Here is a 19,609-nt window from a genome sequence, read left to right as displayed (position 1 = left end):
CGCCCGCCCGGCATCGACTTCACTGCTAATTCGAAGGCAAGACCCGAGCTCGCAAGAATTCGACAATTACGTCACTCGCCTCGCTAACTGATGATCCTGCTCTTTTTACCCCGTCCCCCCGACGCTCCGAGAGCAAGAACGCCACTGCGGAACTTGCAAGCGTCATCGCGCTAACTGCTCCTGGTATACCCCGTACGTATAATGTAGGCGCTTGCAGCCAGGACGTGCCCGGCATGCGAGCACCTCGCGCGATATTAAAGCCAATGAAGGATGAATTCCGTACGCGGAGGATAAATGAAAAAGCGCGACGCGCGTGCCGATCGGGGTGTGCCGCCGAGTTTTAGTTGAATCAACGGCGCGTTTGCATCAGTAACGGAACCCTTATTCGACGCGGTGCGTTAAAAACACAAACATTGTAGTAGTGCATCCCGAAAATTCCAACAGCCGGTGTTATCATCGGCACGCCGGCTTCACGCTCGAGCAGTGACCTCCTTTTATTTGTTTTTCCGAGCCAAGATTGATGATGCCCGTAGTTATTCCAATAGCTCGATCGGGCGGGGGCTCATTGGTAATCAACCGCTGACAGCTCGAGGATACGCTCGAGGGGGAGGCGAGGACGATTGTAGGGCTCGCGCGAGGGGCTGCTGCGATGAAGCGTCGTTTACGTATACTGAATAAAAAAGTGACTTGATCGTACATCGTTACAATGATTTCTGCCCCCTCTGGCAGCTGCGTGGAGTTGTACATAGAAAGGTGGGTTATTTCAACTTTTTTTTGTAAATTGTCCTCTTCTTCCTTAAGTGAGCTAGCACCGCCCCTGAAGAGTCGGGCGGATTATTCAATCTCCAAAATGGCACGAAAAATAAAATACAGCCGACAGAGTCAAGATGTCGAGGGCTATGTCGAGAAAGAAAAAGATCCCCCTTCCCCGTACACCTCTCATCGTCAAACCACCACTGATCATTTGCTTTTGTTTACTTTTTAACGTATACTAAAAAAGTGCAAGACTGACGCGCGTAAGCAAACAATCGATGATTTCGGTATAATCCAGGTTCGAATTTGTCCTGAAGCATCTAGGGTGTGGTTGTATTGTTCGCATAGAATAGTCATTTAAAATGACCTTGTTCTTTATTTTTCACCTGATATAATTGAAAGTAAGAAAACAGCGTCTATTTTTTACTCAGTTTTTTAGCCTCTTGACGCACCCACACTATGGGCCTATGAGTTTGACGAGCAGCACACGTATTATCATATCAATTCAATGACACATGCAGTAGAGGACTATAGTGTTCGAAACATGTGATGTATTTTTTTCCAAACTTGATACAGTAATTATGTTATTCGATACAAAAGAAAAAAACAATGGCAATGTACTCATGAAGCAGGAAAAGTAAATAATTAAAAACATGTGAAGTGAAAATACAATTTTTCACATCGTATAAGCAATCGTCAGGAATAAGTAATATTGAAGTTATGAAAAATCTCACTTTTGGCCACACACTTATTGCAAGCGATGAGACTATCGGCAACACGTTGGCAAAAATATTCCCTACGCATTCTACATATCCAGTGGGGAATTCAATGGTGATGTTAAAAACATTTGCACTGTGAAGCAACTCTCACTTAAAAACGTGGAAAAAAGAAAAATGATGATAATGATAAAAATGATAATGGTGCGCATGGAAAAAATGCAGGCAATTCCAGGGGACCGGGATTAAGAGTTCCGGGAATCGCAAGGTCGTACGGCTGTCCACTGGCTGCCATCTGTCCCAATAAACAATCGACCGGAAGATGAAAAAGTGCGTCGACGAAACGGCAGGCACTTTCCTCGTGTAAATGGAAGAAAAGATCGGTCTGGTCCCAGCACGCGAGCAGGCGAAAAAACGTGCAAGCATAATAACGTGTAGGTGTAGCTGCACTCTCTCTCTCTCCCTCCCTGACCGCTGCTCATCGAATCTTTGGGGTCGGATACGTACGTATATATGTATACATACGTACACATATACACCCATTCTGGTACAGCACACGGTGATGGAGAGGCGATGGCTCACCGTCGGACCAATACCAACATCATATAGTCTGCCGAGAGCTCATTGACGAGCAAATCGTAAAACGGACCCGACGCCGCACTGCTGGTGTCCCTCCGCTTTTCTCGGAATGCTCCCCCTTGGGACTCGTGCGCCGGCCCTCAATGCCGCTGCTGTTGTAGTGCCATTCGGATTACCAACTCTGGATTATACGCGTTGCACAGCCGAGGCCAGAAGGATTGCACCCCTCTTTTCCCCGACTCTCCCGCCCCCCTCCGAAGATCTCGTCCGAGTACGGGCTCTATGTGGCTGTTTGGTCGATTGGCAACCCATGTGCTTTATCATCGCTCAAGTACTCGAGGAAAAAAATCAAGCCGCTGATCCTTATCGTTTCCGCGACGGCAACAATCGAACAAGTTACCGTCAAGTGGTTTTTTGCTATATTTTCAACTTTTCGAATGCGTAATTTAACGGAATTGTACAACTTGAAACATTTGCCCATTGACGGGAATTCACAAAAGCAATTTTCTTCTTGAGGCATTGCTAGGTGGACCTTTACGCATAACTCATACGTAATGGATCTGTGCGTATTAGAGCGCATGCGTCGATTTGGGTGCTCTCGCGTAAGTGCGAACGAGAAAGTATTATGAATATCCAACGAGAGAGTTCCAGCCGACGTGTGTCGCAGCCCCGAGACCCGAACGGGCGTACGTGCTTCTGGCGCAAAAACACGGAAACAATGTGGCGCGCGAAAAGAAAAATCGCGGTGACTTGCCTCTCGCGTCGCCGACGCCCATACCGAGCGGCCTTTGTTTCATCGACGACAGCGCGGTCATTTCGCGGCCCGAGTCCAATGGAAAATAATTTGCCGCGTGGAACAAAGCCCGATTCGCGAGTCAAAAGAGCTACTTTTCTCTCCCTCCTTCAGCGAGGCTTTATCGCCGTCACGCATTCGCATCGCTCGCCGGCTTTCGCGTATTATCTCCGTGTTTTGTATCGGGTGCTTTTGCTCCCTCCCCCCACCCCACCCCACTCTCTTTTTTTCAATCATACTTTGCGGAAAAAATTGTCATCGCGTTGACAACCCGAGCATGTTTTTACACTTTATAAAAATATACTTATTTCGGATGTATGCTGGTAGTTAATGGTTGAGCAACCAACACATATGTTGCGCTTCTTACAATCATTCCGTATTGTCTTTTCCTCGGTCAAATACAGTACCAAACCGATGACGTGATTAATGAAAAATCAATTTCGTTTCAACTGAAGTTTCGGAGCTGTACATGACTGTTTTGGGGTCTTTTTCCATCCATTGTGACGGCTCGTATCCCCTTCCTTGCTATATCTACAACGAGCGACGTTCAAGCTGTTTTTGTTTTTGTTTTATTTCACAGAGATGATAAACAATGCAATCTGATGAGAATGTGTGATGGCTTTGGGATACCTTTTATCCCGTAATCAAAGTCGGAGTGCAATTAATGTTTAAATTATGAAGTGTTGCTATGGGACTCCAAGCAAAACGAAAGCCATGGGGTGCACGGCCGTCGAAGACAATGGCTGGCCCGTACATTGGAACACACGGACACGGCTCGGCAAATTTATTTCCGCACATTATAATTCATAGAGCCGGGGCCCGCTTAAATCTTTCACTTTATCTCGGTCGATACGAGTCTCGAGGGAGTTTGCCCACAGGGCAGCCAATACGTATTACAACTAATGACATAATCAAATTATGCATCGATCCATTATCCCCCCCCCCCGACATTTTTCGTACTCGCGAAGTAAAAAGAGCATATATATATATATACTCGCAGCAGCCGCAGGAGAAGCCGAGAGAGCGAAAGAAAGGGGCCGGGGGAGGGGGGGTACAAGATTTGCATATTAAATGGCTCGAGATTTATAACCGAGGGAGCGAGAGGTATATAAAAGTTGAAATGGTCCAGAGGTGCTAGAAGTCTCCCCCCCCCTTCCTTCCCATCATCTCCCGTCCGCTCCTCCTTACCCTATAAACGATAAATAAGTGCTGAATGCTCCTCTCGCGCTCGCCGTTCTCTTCCTCTCTCTCTCTCTCTCTCTCTCTCCTTTCCCGTGTCTTCTCCTCCGTGGCGGGCGTTTTTCTTTTTAACTCACGCCCGAGTGATACAAGCCAGGCAGGTATGCAAGTGAAGGGGGTGGGGGTGGATAGAGAGAGAGAGAGGTCTGTTTGCCAACTCGCAATATCGTGGATCAATATGTATCGATCGAGTTTCTCGGAAGGGACGAGGCCATATGATTTTTATGCGACCGATGCATCCTCTCGGGGCTGATAGCAATGCCTCGCCGACACTGGTATACACGTATACGCGCGTATGTTTATATACATATATGTTGCACTGCGGCTGATACAATCGCGTAATTGAATCGTAATTCGAGCTGAAATAAGAGAAGGCGATCCATCCGTATACCTTGCATCCTTCCTATTTTTTTGGTTTCCGCTGGAACTTAATTAATTGCTCGACGTCGAGAAGTGCACGGGTGGCTTCACGGGCTTTTTTTTTCTTCTTTCGTGCGGCGCGTATTGTTGCGATCAAGGACAAGACACGGAGTAATCAATTTTACTTTCATACCGGCGTCAATGGACTTTTCCTTCTAAATATTGTCACACGGCACAACCAATGGAAATTATAAGGACCCGTCCATGGAAAAATTTCACCCAACAGTACATTGGTTGATTATATGTATGGTTAACATTAAAGTTATGCACTAAAAAGAGAGATAACGGGTCAATTGTCACTCCGGCTTTTCGATGCGCCGTTTATCGAAGCAGATCCCCGGCAAAAGGTGAGTATAGCGTGCGACAACTGCGGACCAAAACTCCAAAGTGGGGCCCAAGTGAAAAGGGGGAGGTAAAAGTCGAACAGACAATACTTGGGGGGGGGGGAGGAAAGGTTGGTGATTGGAATAGGTGAGACGCTGGAAACTCGACACGCGTTATGCAGCGGAGCCGAGACCGGAAGCCAAGTCGCGTGGCGCTTCTAATTATAAACGCGGCGACTCCATCAATCAGCCGCTTGAAGATGCGACGTCCCTCTATTTCTCCATCTCTGCCTCACCGTGACGCGCGTCCGCGCTATACTATTATTGTAACGCCGGTGCGGCCCAGCAACGATAATTGGAGGTAATTGGGCCACGGGTACCTCCCCAACCCCCAGCGCGGCCGTAGGTACTCGTCCCTCTTTTGGCCAACTTTCGCCTCTGATCCTCTGATCTCCGAACGGTAGTGCTGCACCATCGGTGATCGGACAATCTTCCGATCGAAAGTGCTGGTTTTACATTAGTTTTGGCCACGCAAGGGAGATCAGCTTACGAGAGAGCAAGTCTCTAATAATAGCTCGTTCACAGGCTGCGGTCGGATGATGAATTTTTCGGAGCTTACTCGCGCTATCGGTCCAGCCTCGTTTGACACGTGCACGCGGTTGTTTTTCCTGTACTCAGCGGGCCAACCTTTTTCTGTTTTCGCTTTCTCCGTCTCTTTCTTCCTTCGTTTTTTCCTCGGCTCATTTATTTGTAAAGAAACGTCAAAAATTTGACGAATCATTCGTTTACTCAGCGCCCGGTGTCTCGAGAGGCAGCGAGCCGAGGAGGAGTCGTCTTGTGTGTTTGTCTTTGCTCGAAAGTCCGAGGAACCGGATTTCATTGGTTTTTGAAGTGAGCCGCGGTGCCGAGCGAAATCAATGAATTTGCTCGTCGGGACCCTTACATGGCCGTCACGTAGGTACGCTCCACAATGTTTGATAAAACTCTGCTCTTTATTTTAATTGTGTTTTTACAGTTGAGCAATTATTTGATCAAAACGAAAAAAACACTTTCCACACCCGATCTTTTTATTCAGAACCTTGAGAACGCGGCGTGTACGTTTTTATCTCTATGTACACCTTATACAAAATCTTACTTAGGTTTCGTTAAAACTGTTTGTTGATTAGTTTAATTCGTGTACCGTAGGCATATCCGTACAAAGTATGCACACAGTTTGTACTTTTATTGAAAAATCTTTAAAAGCAAACCAAGTCATTTTAAGTGCATTTCACTAATGTATTTACAAATTCTTTATATGATTTTATTTTCAAATATTTAAATGCGTTTTTTTGTCCATTTATGACATAGAGTCATTAACTTACCAAATGGTAATAAAAGCAAATGAATTTTCTGCGTAAATGGCGAAAACCGTTGTCGTGATGATAAAAATTATTGTGATAAAATAAAACAAAGTTTACGAATGTTCGTGAATAAAAATTGGTTTTAAATAATAATGATAAAAAAAAAGAGTTGTCTTTTGTGTAAAAAGACTATGATGTGCCGGATGACGTACAAAAATGAGAAATGTCAATAGGTGAGGCGTCAAATAATTAATAAATAACCCAAAAAAGACAGATCTAGTTTTACAATGCAGATTGTAACGAGAAGTCGTAGGTCAGTATACCCAAATTTGGACTTGCACTGCGAAAAATGGTCATTGAGTTGGCCACGTGTGGTTGACAGTAGTTTTTATCAGTTGGCATTGTTATACCAGTAATTGTTCAACTATCAACATCGAAAATGAAATCATAAAGGTCATCTGCACCATTCGCGCGTTGGTGCTCGAATAAAAACTGTGAGGGTAAAAATAAATATTTTCTTTCCACAAAAGAAATCGATCAATGCTGCAGACAACGCAGGGACAACAGCAACAACAGTAATAATAATCATTGTACATGATTATGTTGGTGACTCTCGCAAACGCCAAAGGAAAAATTGAAACGCCGCGTTCACCAGCTCGAGCGGAGGCAAACGTTTCTCGAATAAGGCACTAATGGTCAAAGACAAGTGTAGGTGTATCGAGAGCTCGTTGCACGCTCGCAGCCATCACAGCCCGTCCCACTGCGACGAACGCCCTGCCTCGGCCCGCATCGCGAGTTCCTGCCCGTGGGGACGACACGGCTGCCGTGGGAAAACGGAGCGCCGCGAAGGAGCTGTTGCGGGAGGACACCCAACGACTCCTCGGGGGATTCCGGGGGAGGGGAGCTCACTTCCGCCAGCATCGGGCTTATGGTAATTCTCGGGCGTCGCGTAATTGGGAGATCATCGGGGCGAGGCGGGGGACACCTTGACACTGAAACGCACTTTGCGCGGCTTGTGAGAGCGTATATCGGTACACGAGTATATTATATATGACAATAGCGCTTACATCGGTGCCCCATCACCGTACGGCTTGACTCGATGGTGCACGTTTTATTTTACCTGTATGACGCAGGTGCACCTAGACACGGTCGATTTTTGCCCGAAAAGGATATGTGATGGCAGCATTTGTTGATAGCATATACCTCGGACGGATGGTGGTGCGAGGAATGGAACTACGCATCAAAATTATGGTGGGCCCTCTCCACTGACGTACCCATGCGGTAAACGAATACCCGTAATTCGTAACGTTAACCGAGACAAAGTATCACCCGTTACAAGGTAGTCCACTCCACCTACTACTGTGTGTAGTTCATATTATCGTATTGTAAGAGTATTACTAATGCAGCAAAACTCGGTGGCGGTTTTCCATCGAGCCGTTCATGTAAAAATCTGCGAGTGTAGTGCCATAAGGTTCCATACGACGGAGAAAATGCAAATTTCAAAAGCTTCGCGTTACAGTGATGACATTTTGGCTTGTTTTTCGAATTTACGAAAACGCAATCAATTTTTTGGACTCAATCTCGAAATCAAATTGACAAAAATATATTCTAAACTATTACAAAAAAAAAAAAAAATCAAACGGAAAATAACTTGATGCATTGTTTCAAATGCCTGCTTCACATGATAATACGGTTATTGTGAAACGTCTCATGCATGTATATATGTGTATTATTTGGCAGTATTTTTGTAAATACGAATAATTGTTGCTTTCCTTTTGGTTGGCGAATCTACAGGCCCGCAATAATAGGCGCTGTCGTGTTTAATCGACAAAAATTTTCATTGAAATAATGTTAAAAGTAAGTACATGTTCCTTTCAATGACAAACGATTGCAAAAGAAAATCTTACGAAGAACTACGGATTTCTTCATCTCCTCTATAGGTGCAAATAGTGTATCGTAAATTATACTAGATAGAGATGAAATGCCTTATGCGCGATTGACACGTAATCAATAAAACATATATATTTAATGAGTACGTAACTTACCTTTGTTTTGCATGAACGTAAACAAATCGTCTAGGAACTCTCTCCTCTTTGGATCGTCATTTATTTCGTACAGCTGCAACAAAAAAACGAAAAGAGTATTAATGATAGGGTAGAGAATGCACATGGGTATGATTTTCACCAGCACAAACAACAAAATCCTTCTCGACAACTCGAGAAAAATGTTAAAAATAAATTCAGATTCGTACATTTTACATGAATGTCATCTTTCAATTTTCCATTATCCCTGATACGCGAGATCAGTTGTTAAATGATCAATTTGCTAATTCCTACATATTATGTCAATCTATTTTTGAATCAAGTCATTATTTCTCCTATTTTTTAATTTATTTATGGTAATATATAGGTACCTACGTGTAGCATATTACCACCTCAATGTCAGTGATAACTGTAAGCGATTTTCAACAGATCTCATACTTGGTCTTATTGTAGACACACGCACACTGATGGTCCCTGGATTTAAATTTTTCAGATTCTGTGAGGCTTTTATACCACTATTTCTTTTTTTTTTAAACTCTTAGAGTGTACATTCAATGGAGATGGGCAGAATCGCCCGAAAGGACGACGAAAGGAGACACAAAAACAAGAGAGACGGGGATTAGAGAAGGTTACGTGATGAAACCTCTCTGTCACCTTGGAGGGGACCATCCAACCGCACCCTCAGAACACATGAAAGTCAGAAAATCGGTGGCAGGAAATATCCTGCATAATAATGCAGTTGGCCCGCCGCGATTGTTTCGCGGAGGAGGGCAGCAAGCCCCAAAGATTAGATGTTATAATCAAGTAGGTCTCGTATGATGCACGCGCTGCGGCGCTGGGCCACGGCGGAGGGGGGGAGGGCAGCCAGGGGAGAAAATTAGTGCGCTCACAGCGACAGGCAGATTAGTTAGCGCTGGTTATTGATGGCGCCGTCCAACCTCTGGGCCTCGTGCACGCGCGACGCTACGCGCTACACGCATGATACACGCGCGACTCGAGAGAGAGAGAGAGAGAGATTGGATTGGAGCGCACGGAAAAAAGCTGCGGCCGCTCGCTGCCCCGGGCCAACGACGGCCACTATTGAAGCTACACATGCAGCTGCACTAATATATAATATATAGACGCACATCACGTGTAATATTATAATGTGATACACGTATTATAAATATGAGCTGTATCGCTGCTGCCGCGGGTATACTGCGTCTGTTTTTGCGAGCATCGCGAGATAAATCCGATGATGGCTCTTTGGTGTAGCTTTGGTGTGCCGCGTACTTAGAAAGTCGATGTCTCAACAGTCGATCATTTGGCTGGTTTTTCCAATATTCCAATACAAATTTACAAAACTTGGATGAATCGGGTAGTTACTCGGACACTAAACAATTACTTTTTCAATAAAAATTAACGTGTATATATACCCAATTGAAAATATAACAAAGACCTATGAAAGTAAAAAGTGACCGACTATTGGGACATCAACCCAATAACTCAATACTCGTTCGTGCAATGTCCCTAAGAAACCCGTAGTCGCCCTCTGCGTGGTGTTTCTCGCACGGCCATGCTCATAGGGATCGGGAAAGATGGAAAGCTAAACCGTACAATAGGACAGCTGGGATGAGGAAAGGAGAGAGCTCTTGGCGCGTTGATTGATCAAATGAAACCGCGGTGCCAGTAACCACCGCTCAATCATCGTCACCGAGTGCAGTTTTTCTGTTACAATTCTTATACGCGTAGGTCGAAGCGCCCGGCGCCAGGCAATTTTTTTTTGTAGGTTCTCGAGCAGCTCGCTTTATCAGGCGCGCACGTCAAGCTCGCCGGTGCTTCCCCCGAATAATTATCGCGAGAATCGATCAGACGGAGGGGCCCGGAGGAGCGAAGGGAGTCGAGCGCAATTAACGGGAGGGTGGAGAAGGAGTTACGGCGGAGGGGGCTCAGGCTCGTCTAAACGACGTTTCGTTGAGAAATGATCGAGCCGATGTCGGATCGCTCGCAATCAGTCCTTCTATTCATTTGTCGAGTCCGCGCTCAAGTTTTCATGAGGCGCGGTCACGCCCTCGGACCGGCCGCTGCTCGGCCCCGTTCTCCCCCTCGACGAGAGAAGCGAAGAGCCGAGGTGCACCCTCTTCCCCTGCCCGCCCCGATGATCGTTTGGGCGTCTCTCTGAGGCCAACTTGTCGGTCAAGTCCGGTTGATCGAGCTGCGAGCCGTCTTCTTGAAAATCTTATATATGCACGCGCACAAAAGGCACAGTAGACGGCCTGAAGTACGTGACTTCAGTGCCACTCAAGCCGCGAAGGGCTCGCGAATATCTGGCCGTCTATTGTACTTAGTCGTGTTGCAATCGCAAATCTGTGATCACGAGAGACCACATCCGTTGCGCACGTTGTTGTCCGATCTTCATTTCTATTTAATTGTCAACGTGTGCACGAGCAACGTAAAGTACGAGTTGGAGCTTGATTCTTTGAATGCACCGGCAGGGCAAGGTGGTAATGGTTATCGGCAATAATCAGTTTGGATGTGAAAATTCAGGTCGGGGTTTCTACAGATCTAGCAATTTGGGATCCTCGGACTTTTCCCGGACTCCCAGGAGTATAATTTGAGGAATGCTCGTCCCGAATGGAAAGAAAGAGCGAACAAGAGCCAATATATTGTACTAGGCAAAGTTTCATGGATGGTGAAATGGCTTACGGCTACGTGATTCACAGCTTTCAAACAGTGGCGTCGATTGCCCTTTCAATGATACTAAGCTGCAACCTACCTTTCCTATAAATTTAATGTGTACTCCACAGCAACGTACAATTTGGGAGTTGTAAGCGTCAATGGAGCCAGAAACATAATATCTACGGGTTGATACTCTCTTGCCAAAAACTGCATTAATGTAAAGAAATTGTTTTTGACTGAATCTAACTGGTAATTTGTGTGTATCAATTACAGCAACCAAATTATTACTACGGTTGAAAAATTTTAAGATTTTCAAATATTACGTTTTTGAACCGCTAGATTTTAAATGAAATGTATTTGCCGACCATCCGCAAATTGGCCATCAACAGTAATTAGGTAAAAACTACGGATGTTAAGTTCATGGATTTCTAACTTTTTTAGCCAAATACCAATGAATAAGTCGTCACAATGCCTACCTCAAAAGTAATGGATACAGTTTTAATAAGAAAAGACGCAACAGCGCGCGGATTAAATTCAAAGTCCGAAGCTATCATATAAAGCGTACCTTAATATTAATTACGCGCACTTGCGATTCCATATCATGATCGATATGGATAACGTATCGCAATACTTTAAAATTATTGATTATCTATTTGCATGATCATTATTGGATTCGCTGTATAGGTAATTACACGTAAAATCAGTTGCGATTAACGAGCTTCCAAAATTATTCCTAATCATCTCTGATGCAACGTTAAAAATCGGAGACTCTGTAAACTAAGTATGGTTGTGTGGACAATTCGGGACAATTTGCATAATTCAAACCTAATTTGTCAATTGTGATGATAAGTTAAAGCCAATTTTACTAGGATTACCTGATGCATAAATGTTTTAATGACGGTCTGAAAGCAGAAAGTCTCGTCAACACCTTTCGTAAGTGGTATATTTCTTTGTTCGAAAACAAATAAAGGACTTTTTACGTTTATCACTAATTTGGTGTAATAATTTTTTTTAATTGTTCAATTGTTAAAGAACGTTAAAGTAACTGATACTACTTTTGATTTCAATGCGGTGCTATGTTTTAAGGAGTGAGGAACTGAATTCCACTCAATGTTCATTTACGAGAAAGTTTTTATGTTGACATAATATTATATGAGTATAAAAGCGACTCTCATTACTATTGAAAATATGAAATTTGTAAGAGTGACGATGTTCAAATGATGCACGGAAAAAAATTTGGTAATACGAGGGCTTCATTTTTTTTATGAAATTACAGCTATTGAGTCACCTCAAACTCGTATGCTAGTAGCCAAGATACCCATGAATCCCAACTTGATAGTGTAATAAAAAGCTGGAACCTCTTACTCACGGTTTACAAGTGTCGTGCTATGAAGTTGTAAATGCCCGAGCTCCATAAATCTTTATTGAGATTAAATATGAAATTCTCAGGAAAGACCTCAAATAAATATTCTCTATAAAATTTCGAAAACTATTTTGATAAAATTATTTTATTAAGATCGTAGAAATACTGCATGTATCACGCCATGAGGGATAAAACAAGCAACAATTATTTTTAGAGCTCATTTTACTTATACTTAAAAAATATGTTTGGTTTTTATAAATTTTTGTAGCTCCTTATAAAAGTAATATTATGAAAAATTTCAACTTGGGATATTTTATGCAAGCGTAAGCTTTCACTGTGGATTGGAGTGAGGGAGCATTTCTAAGATAGAAATCAGAGCTCGGAAATTGGAATGAGCCACAGTTTAATTTTCAAAAGTTCCTCACAAAACTCAAGAATTTTCAGAAAATTAAACTTTGGCTATTTCAAGTGGGGGTCTCTGATTCAACTTTGGAGTACAAGGCTTCGAGTTTTATTCTCTCCGAGTCCAATACATCATTTATAGAGCTCGGATGTTTGTCATTTCGTAGCGCAATACTTTTAACTTACGAGTTAGAGAAATATATGACGTTGGTGGCATTGTTTCGTGTTGCATTTTATCAGATTTGACGTAAATTTACGATCATAAACTCATCACTACGTCTTGTATTTCAGTTGTCCCAAATTGTCCACGACACAGGGCAATTTTTAACAAATGAACAAAACATGCCAAGCTAGGTGTTTCGTTCATTCACTTTCTCGAATATAATCCATGCTCGGTGAATGCCACTGAGGAGATCTACCAAAGAAAAGTTTTTTTCCCAAGACTACCGATCAGCGCATCGAATAATGGAAAAATTTTATGTAACGAAAATCCGGATCCTACCACCCAGTCGGTGCTGCGAGCCCCCGAATCGGCCGGCAATAATAAGCACCGGAAGATTTCGAACGAGCGGAGAGAGAAACGGAGGGTCGGGGTCTCGATCCTTTAACGTCCGTATACCGCGAAACGCCATAAAAAAGGCAGGCGATCGGTCCGTCACCGACCTCCACGGCGATCAAACGTAGTTCCGAAAAGTCATCTCTCGACGAATTGATTTCTCTGCCTCATCGTACCAAACACCTCTAGCCGCCCTTACAACTGCTCGCGGGGAATTTGAAAAAAAAAAAAAAGTCATTTTCGCGCGATAGAGGAAAAGATAGGAAAGAGGACGCGTGGTCGACATCGCTCGTGGGGAAGTATGGAGAGCGAAAATAAAGCGCCGGAGAAACGATTGTCCCCTGGGCAGTGCCAAGCACAAAGAGCCGATGGAGATGTAGGAGTGTTTACCCGTACATATATATATATATATATGTCTGGGTGGTGCGTTTGTCTTGAAAAAGCAATAAAAGCCTCGAGTCGGCTGCAATCCCGTCGGGGATGGGAAACAGATTTGCCGTTCCAGCGACGCCTGTGGGAAAGTGAGGAGGAGGAGTAGGAGGATCGGTGATAATTGCAGCTCTCTCGGTAATTCCGGAGCTATACGCGAGGGGGAGGGCGGACAATGGATCGCGGAGAAGGTGCCGGCGCAATCCACGGCCAACACTCGAGCGGTGGCTTTAGTCCGGAAATCAATCGCCTCGGCATCCGCCCGGCTTTTATCCGTGTAAGCGGATAGAGATAACGGAGGCCGAACAGATAGGTACAACATAAGAAGAAGCGACTAATTCCACATGAGGGACAAATCCGCACCGATTGTATCCAGAAAAAGAAGGGAGGGCTAATACGGTTGTTTTCGTTCCGACGGGCCGTCGTCGCACTCCACACGGGTATGGGACCTCGATCCTCATAATCGAGTCAAAACTGGGCTGCGTTTTGGTGGACGAAACGGATGATAAAAGATTGACGAGCAAGTACTACACGGGAGATGCAGGGCGCGTCAAAACACCGTACTGCCGCGACACTGTACCGATGATGTAGTGGCGAGATGTGGGGAGAGAGAGAGTTGTCAGTCGGGTTCTTTCTTTTGCGACCGGCGAGCTATAACAAGGCCGTGCGTTATTGCCCGAGAGTCGAGCTCACGTTCAAGCGGAACGGCGGACCTGGCGACCGGCCAACGCAAACGTTTTATCCTCGTGTCTGTGGCGCACTCGGTTGCGAGATTACACCGGTTTGAGGATTCGTATGAACACGTGCACATACATTGCTGGTACTCATGGATGGAACAACCAAAAGGAACGCATTCCAGGATCCCAGTACCAACCAGCTCGAAGCTGGACGACCTTTGTTCGTGCGTTTTGAAGTTTATCCAGATTGGAATGGCGCGAAGCTCGTGTCGATCGTGGGGGTGTACTCTTAGAGGTCGACAACGTGCCGGGACGATTGGACACACCCGGTCGTCTAATCCAGGCGATGCGCGGGGTCGCGGCGATGATTAATTAAATGTAGACACTGACGTTGCCGCGTTGCGTTTGCTGGGGTACAGCTGCAAGCTTGGCCACTATGTCGAACGGCCAGTGGATTCGCGGAACGGACGGTCCTGCTATTTTTGAGACGAGCTTGACGCGACTCGCCGAACAAGACTGCGGGGGGGAAGGGGGTCGGGGATAAAATTTTCGCGAGTGTCGTCACCCTCGACACGGATTTCTGTGCCACATGGCATTGTGCGCCACGAGTTGGCCAACAGCGAGATATTGCGAGTCGGCTTGGTTCCTCCACTCGTTTTTTCTAAACTATTTTTGCTCAGATCATAGTCGATGCTGTGATTATGACATCATCCGGACATTGCAGATTCAAGAGGCCTATATATCCCATTGATCTCTTTCAACCAAAGATTCGTCTGTCCCTCCCCTGGGTTTTGGTCTCGAGGAGAGGGACGCTCTCTCAATTAATCATGCCGAGTCCTGCTTATGGAAATTAATTTATGAATCGTAGAATCGATTATGGACTGCTTTGCAGCTGCATCTATGCAGAGTAACGAAGAGAGGACGAGATGAATAGGTTCACAGAAATCTGATTAGAAGCTGATGGGTATAAATTGATTCTCCTGCATCTACCTCCTTCACCTCCCTCCACCCCACCCTCTTTGATACGTCTTGTGTCGTTAATACATGTATACGCGCGTGTGGATGTAGTGCTGATGGCTCTCAATTAAAGTTTTCGTAGCTAGTGTATTATTAAATGTATCAAATGATTCTCTGAGTGGGAGGGAAAAAAACGTGTTCAATCGAGGATGAGCAGTTAGAGACACCAGTATCAAGTGCAGCGATTAATTATTCCACGGAACGTTTGTAATCATCAAGGGTCAACGATACAATAACAAATTCCTCTCGTATATTTTTTAATCTACTTTTCAAATATTTTTTTTTGCTCAAACATTTGGCATGTAACTAAGTCAACCAGCGCAAAAAAACTTTCTGGATGAAATATCAGAAAGTCACAAGAAGAAGTAAAAGAAGGAAAATTCAGATCTTCTGTCAGTTGATAATGATTTAAAAAAATCTACCAACAATCAACATTCAAGTAGATCAAAATGTAGATTTTCAAGACGATCATTTACAAAAAATAAAAAATAAAAAAAAATGTTTGGATCTAACCAACGGAGATAACTGCCAGTTGGAAGAACGAAAGCAAGGATTTATAAATTGTTGCAATCGTACTCAATAAATTTCTCAAAGGCTGAGTTTTTGTAAGCCGCCATCCACAGCGCACCATCGCACATAAAAAAAAAATTCTTTCTCCAAGTGTATACTCGTAGTATAGCGGCAGAGCCTGGCAAGCGGAGCGCGCACTTTATAAGCTTTTGCAAAGCGTTGCTCAGCGCTGTTTTATCGAGGTGGGTGGCCCCCGCGAGCGGAACTGCTGGACGGAGCCTGCGCTCTACATTGCTCCCCCCTCCCCGAATCTCTCGTGTGATTAGCACGTTTCCAGAAATATCCAGCCACCGCAACTCGCTCGCTCTCTCTATCTCGAGAAACGCTGCCCTTTGGCTGATGCTGCTGTTTACACTTCTCGCCCCACGTGGTCTTAGGCTGCAGTCAAGTAACGGCCACCCATTAATACATCACGTATGCCTAGTCGAGAGCACGTTGGAGTAAACTTGACTCACCAAGTGTTGTGACTCGACTTGGCAACGTCGTGCTTCCAGTTCAATTGTAATATAGTTAGTAGCCTCGACGTTAAGTACTTATCGGCGTTGCCACAAAGAGTGGAACGAGTCAAGAAAACATAAGTTGGGATACTTTTGGGATATCAGAAATTCAAGTGAATCATTGTCAATGCGCAATCAATCCGTGTTTCGAGATTCATTAAAATATATAAGCGCCAAATCGTTCACCAAAGAAAAGTGCCCGTCGTAAATTCCATCCTAATTGCAACGTGTACCCAACGCGACACTACTTTGGTGCTGGAGCTTTACATTTAAATCTATTTCATGACATTATGGGCCAGCTTGATTATAGGGTGTACGATCCATACGACGCGTAAAGAATAATGATATTAGCTATGGATTATATGTCTCCTTGACGTGACAGGCTGATTGTTTGAGTAGAAGAGTGGAACGCGTCGAGTTATTTGAGAGAAGCGTTGGGTGGAAGAACGGATGGAGGAAAAGCACAGGAAGAAGGAGAACAATGAGATCGGAGAATAAGAAGGAGCGGAACAGTGGAAGTGGTACACGCGTCCCACTACAACGAGCTTTAATCTGGTAGAAGGAGCAGGACTCGATTACGTGGTTTTCATTGTGGGCTTTGTCGCACTCGTAATTGTTCATGTCCTTTTTTTCTTAATTTCCGTCTGGCTCGGCTCTAATGACCTGATGGCGAGATAACGACGTATATGTACTACGAAGCGTTGCCAGGCCGTTTTTCTAACAACAAAATGGATTTCCGTCCTCTTGAAATTATTTTCGCTGAAGAGAATAGCAAAAAATCCTTATAACAATTGCAACTATACAATGTGGATTCGTTTGATTTTTTGTTTAAACGGGACAAAAAGGTATTTTTTTCATCAAGTAGTAATAAACCATACCATGTAAATAACATGGTACCTGCTTTCTTGGACATTCCATGTAAATATTAATGGGTTACAGTTTTAAGGTTCTAATCTACTAACGATTCCGCCCCTGAAATTTTATCAAATACTTACTTTCACAAATTTTACGAGTACGATTTAAACATTTAGTTTATAAGTATATCAAATTCTAATTCCATAAACGACGACTAAGCATAATTTATTATGTGCTCGAGTAAATTGAGATGCAAATTTGTAAAATCAGATGACTGATCTGACTCAGATTTTGTGCATACATTCAGCTCTTGAAATATCTTTGAACAAACATCTATAAAAAATGCGATATCAAACAAAAACCAGAAGAAGCTGAAGCTAACTCTGAAGCATTAAAATACTCACGGTACCATTAAAACTGCTGCGAGCGAATGTTATTGGCACGTGGTGTTATGCGATAACCAATTAATGGAGGCAATGTGCAAGCATTGGAAAAAAAAAAAAAAAAAAATCTCGTTGAGAGATGCAAAACGCTGAAAGGAAAAAATCGAAGGGGCTCGAAGAAGAGCAGCAGGAGCGCGAGGCCGGCTGATCGATGAAATTACAAGCGCGATTATCGCGCGCATCTCGCGCTCCAACCGATATCTCCGAACGGGCAAATTAATATCCACACCTCCGAGAGCCCGCGCCGTGTGCATATATACCTGTACGTCTGCCGCCGCCGTCGTCGTTTCGCATACACCGTACAATACCTGCGTCCACGTATGAGCGATCATCTCCGATTCCTCACTACCCCCCCCCCCCCCCTCCTCACTCATCTCGCCTCGTCCGCGGCTCCGATGTGTGGGTATATATGCACGCGCAGTTGTACCCGATGCGTCCACGTGGGCAATAATTAATGAAACGGAGGTAACTGAGCGAGCGAGGGCCCGATCGGAAAGAAATAAAAAGGCTCCTCGGTATTATTCATCGAGTTCGGCGGATAAATCGACGCCGAGGGACGCGCCGGTGCGAGATATCCGGGCGAATAAAACATACACCGAGCAACACCTCTCCCGAATTGATTTCGTCCTTTTTGCTTCATCGGGATATTCCCGCTCGGAATCATCATAATTTTAATAACCAATTTGAAGGCTTGCAAACGAGCTGCTGCTGATACCGTGGCGTTTTGCGGACGGTGCAGAAATCGGTAGCCACGCACCCACCACGCGTGTGTACCTAACACAACCACCATCACTGACAGTCGATTCATTATTTGCCTACAAATTATACATGCTACTTATTGTACATGCAGTACAATAATTCGTGAGACCAAATTTATTGGATCCAAAGTGACTGGGCATTTCAATTGATCTCAACGCATTTTTACACCCACCGTTTGCACGCTGCACTCGGCAGAATATTGCATTATTTATGTCAGTTTTCGGGACATCCAATCCAAGAGAAAGCAAACAAATAATCGTACAATACTTGAGTATCGTATGATGTTTATTAATAGGTTTTAGTGGGGCTGAGGGTATTTGTACGATTTTTCGATTGAGGATATCTTCCAACTCCAATTTAAAACGAATCATGCAGATCGTCGAGTTGTGTTGAAATACTTATTAGTTAGCCTCTCTATAAGTAACATTGACGATCAAAAGTATTAATTTATCATAACTCGCTGTTATTTTTGTTAATAAATATACCTTTAGGCATTAGTTGCAGAGAAACATGCAGTAAATTGATGAACCGTAAAAAGAATGTCCACAGTTACCCCTACACCTGGACTATTATTTTACGTTCGCTCATTTTAATTTTGCCATAAAGTAAGTAGTAATTCAAAAAATATTCGTTTCAGGGCACACATTGTCATTGCCATGAAGAGAGTATCACTAGGTGGGAGTCGAGCAAGCGGGACACTACACTGATAGATCGATGACGGACTGGCGATGGCCCGTACTTGTATTTGCGAAATGTCTACCAACACGTACGTCGATGCAAGCAATTCCGATTACATCCAGAGCGAGACAGTGGGATCGATATTTCTTAGCCCCATAGCCCCGATCGAGTTTCACTGGAAAAATAAAAAAAAGGGCACTCCATCGTAAGAACAGTTTCGTTTAGCCCCCCCCCCTCTCTCTCTCACGACTCCTTCGTTCTCTTCTTCTTATGCTCTTACTCTTCTTTCGAGCAGTTGTTTGTTGCTTCTTTTCCTCAATGGGCCTCGATTCGCCATAAATCAAAACATAAATAACCACACGATGTGCCGCAGGTACGCGCATCGCGGACAAACGGCGACGCAGTCGAATATCTCGCGGGGCTATAAACTGCGCCGCGAGGTGTGGGCACACGCACATCACACGCGTCAAGAGCGCGAAACCTCTCTCTCTCCCTCCCTC

The 19,609-nt window shown here is 44.3% G+C and overlaps 1 protein-coding gene across 1 annotated transcript in view; it reads right to left on the bottom strand.

Annotated features, from left to right (window-relative positions):
• retn (retained) overlaps positions 1-19,609 on the bottom strand; it is a 235,773-nt gene that overhangs the window by 15,879 nt on the left and 200,285 nt on the right. Inside the window, exon 4 of the mRNA XM_089589952.1 lies at positions 8,209-8,281. Coding sequence (XP_089446078.1) covers positions 8,209-8,281 — 73 coding nt within the window. The remainder of the gene's footprint in view (positions 1-8,208; positions 8,282-19,609) is intronic.

Source organism: Copidosoma floridanum, unplaced genomic scaffold (genome assembly GCF_036245765.1).
Source record: "Copidosoma floridanum isolate Cflo_tuat_1 unplaced genomic scaffold, Cflo_Japanese_pri ptg000011l, whole genome shotgun sequence".
In the NCBI taxonomy this organism is placed as follows: Eukaryota; Metazoa; Arthropoda; class Insecta; order Hymenoptera; family Encyrtidae; genus Copidosoma; species Copidosoma floridanum.
This window is presented reverse-complemented; position numbering and strand designations above follow the sequence as displayed.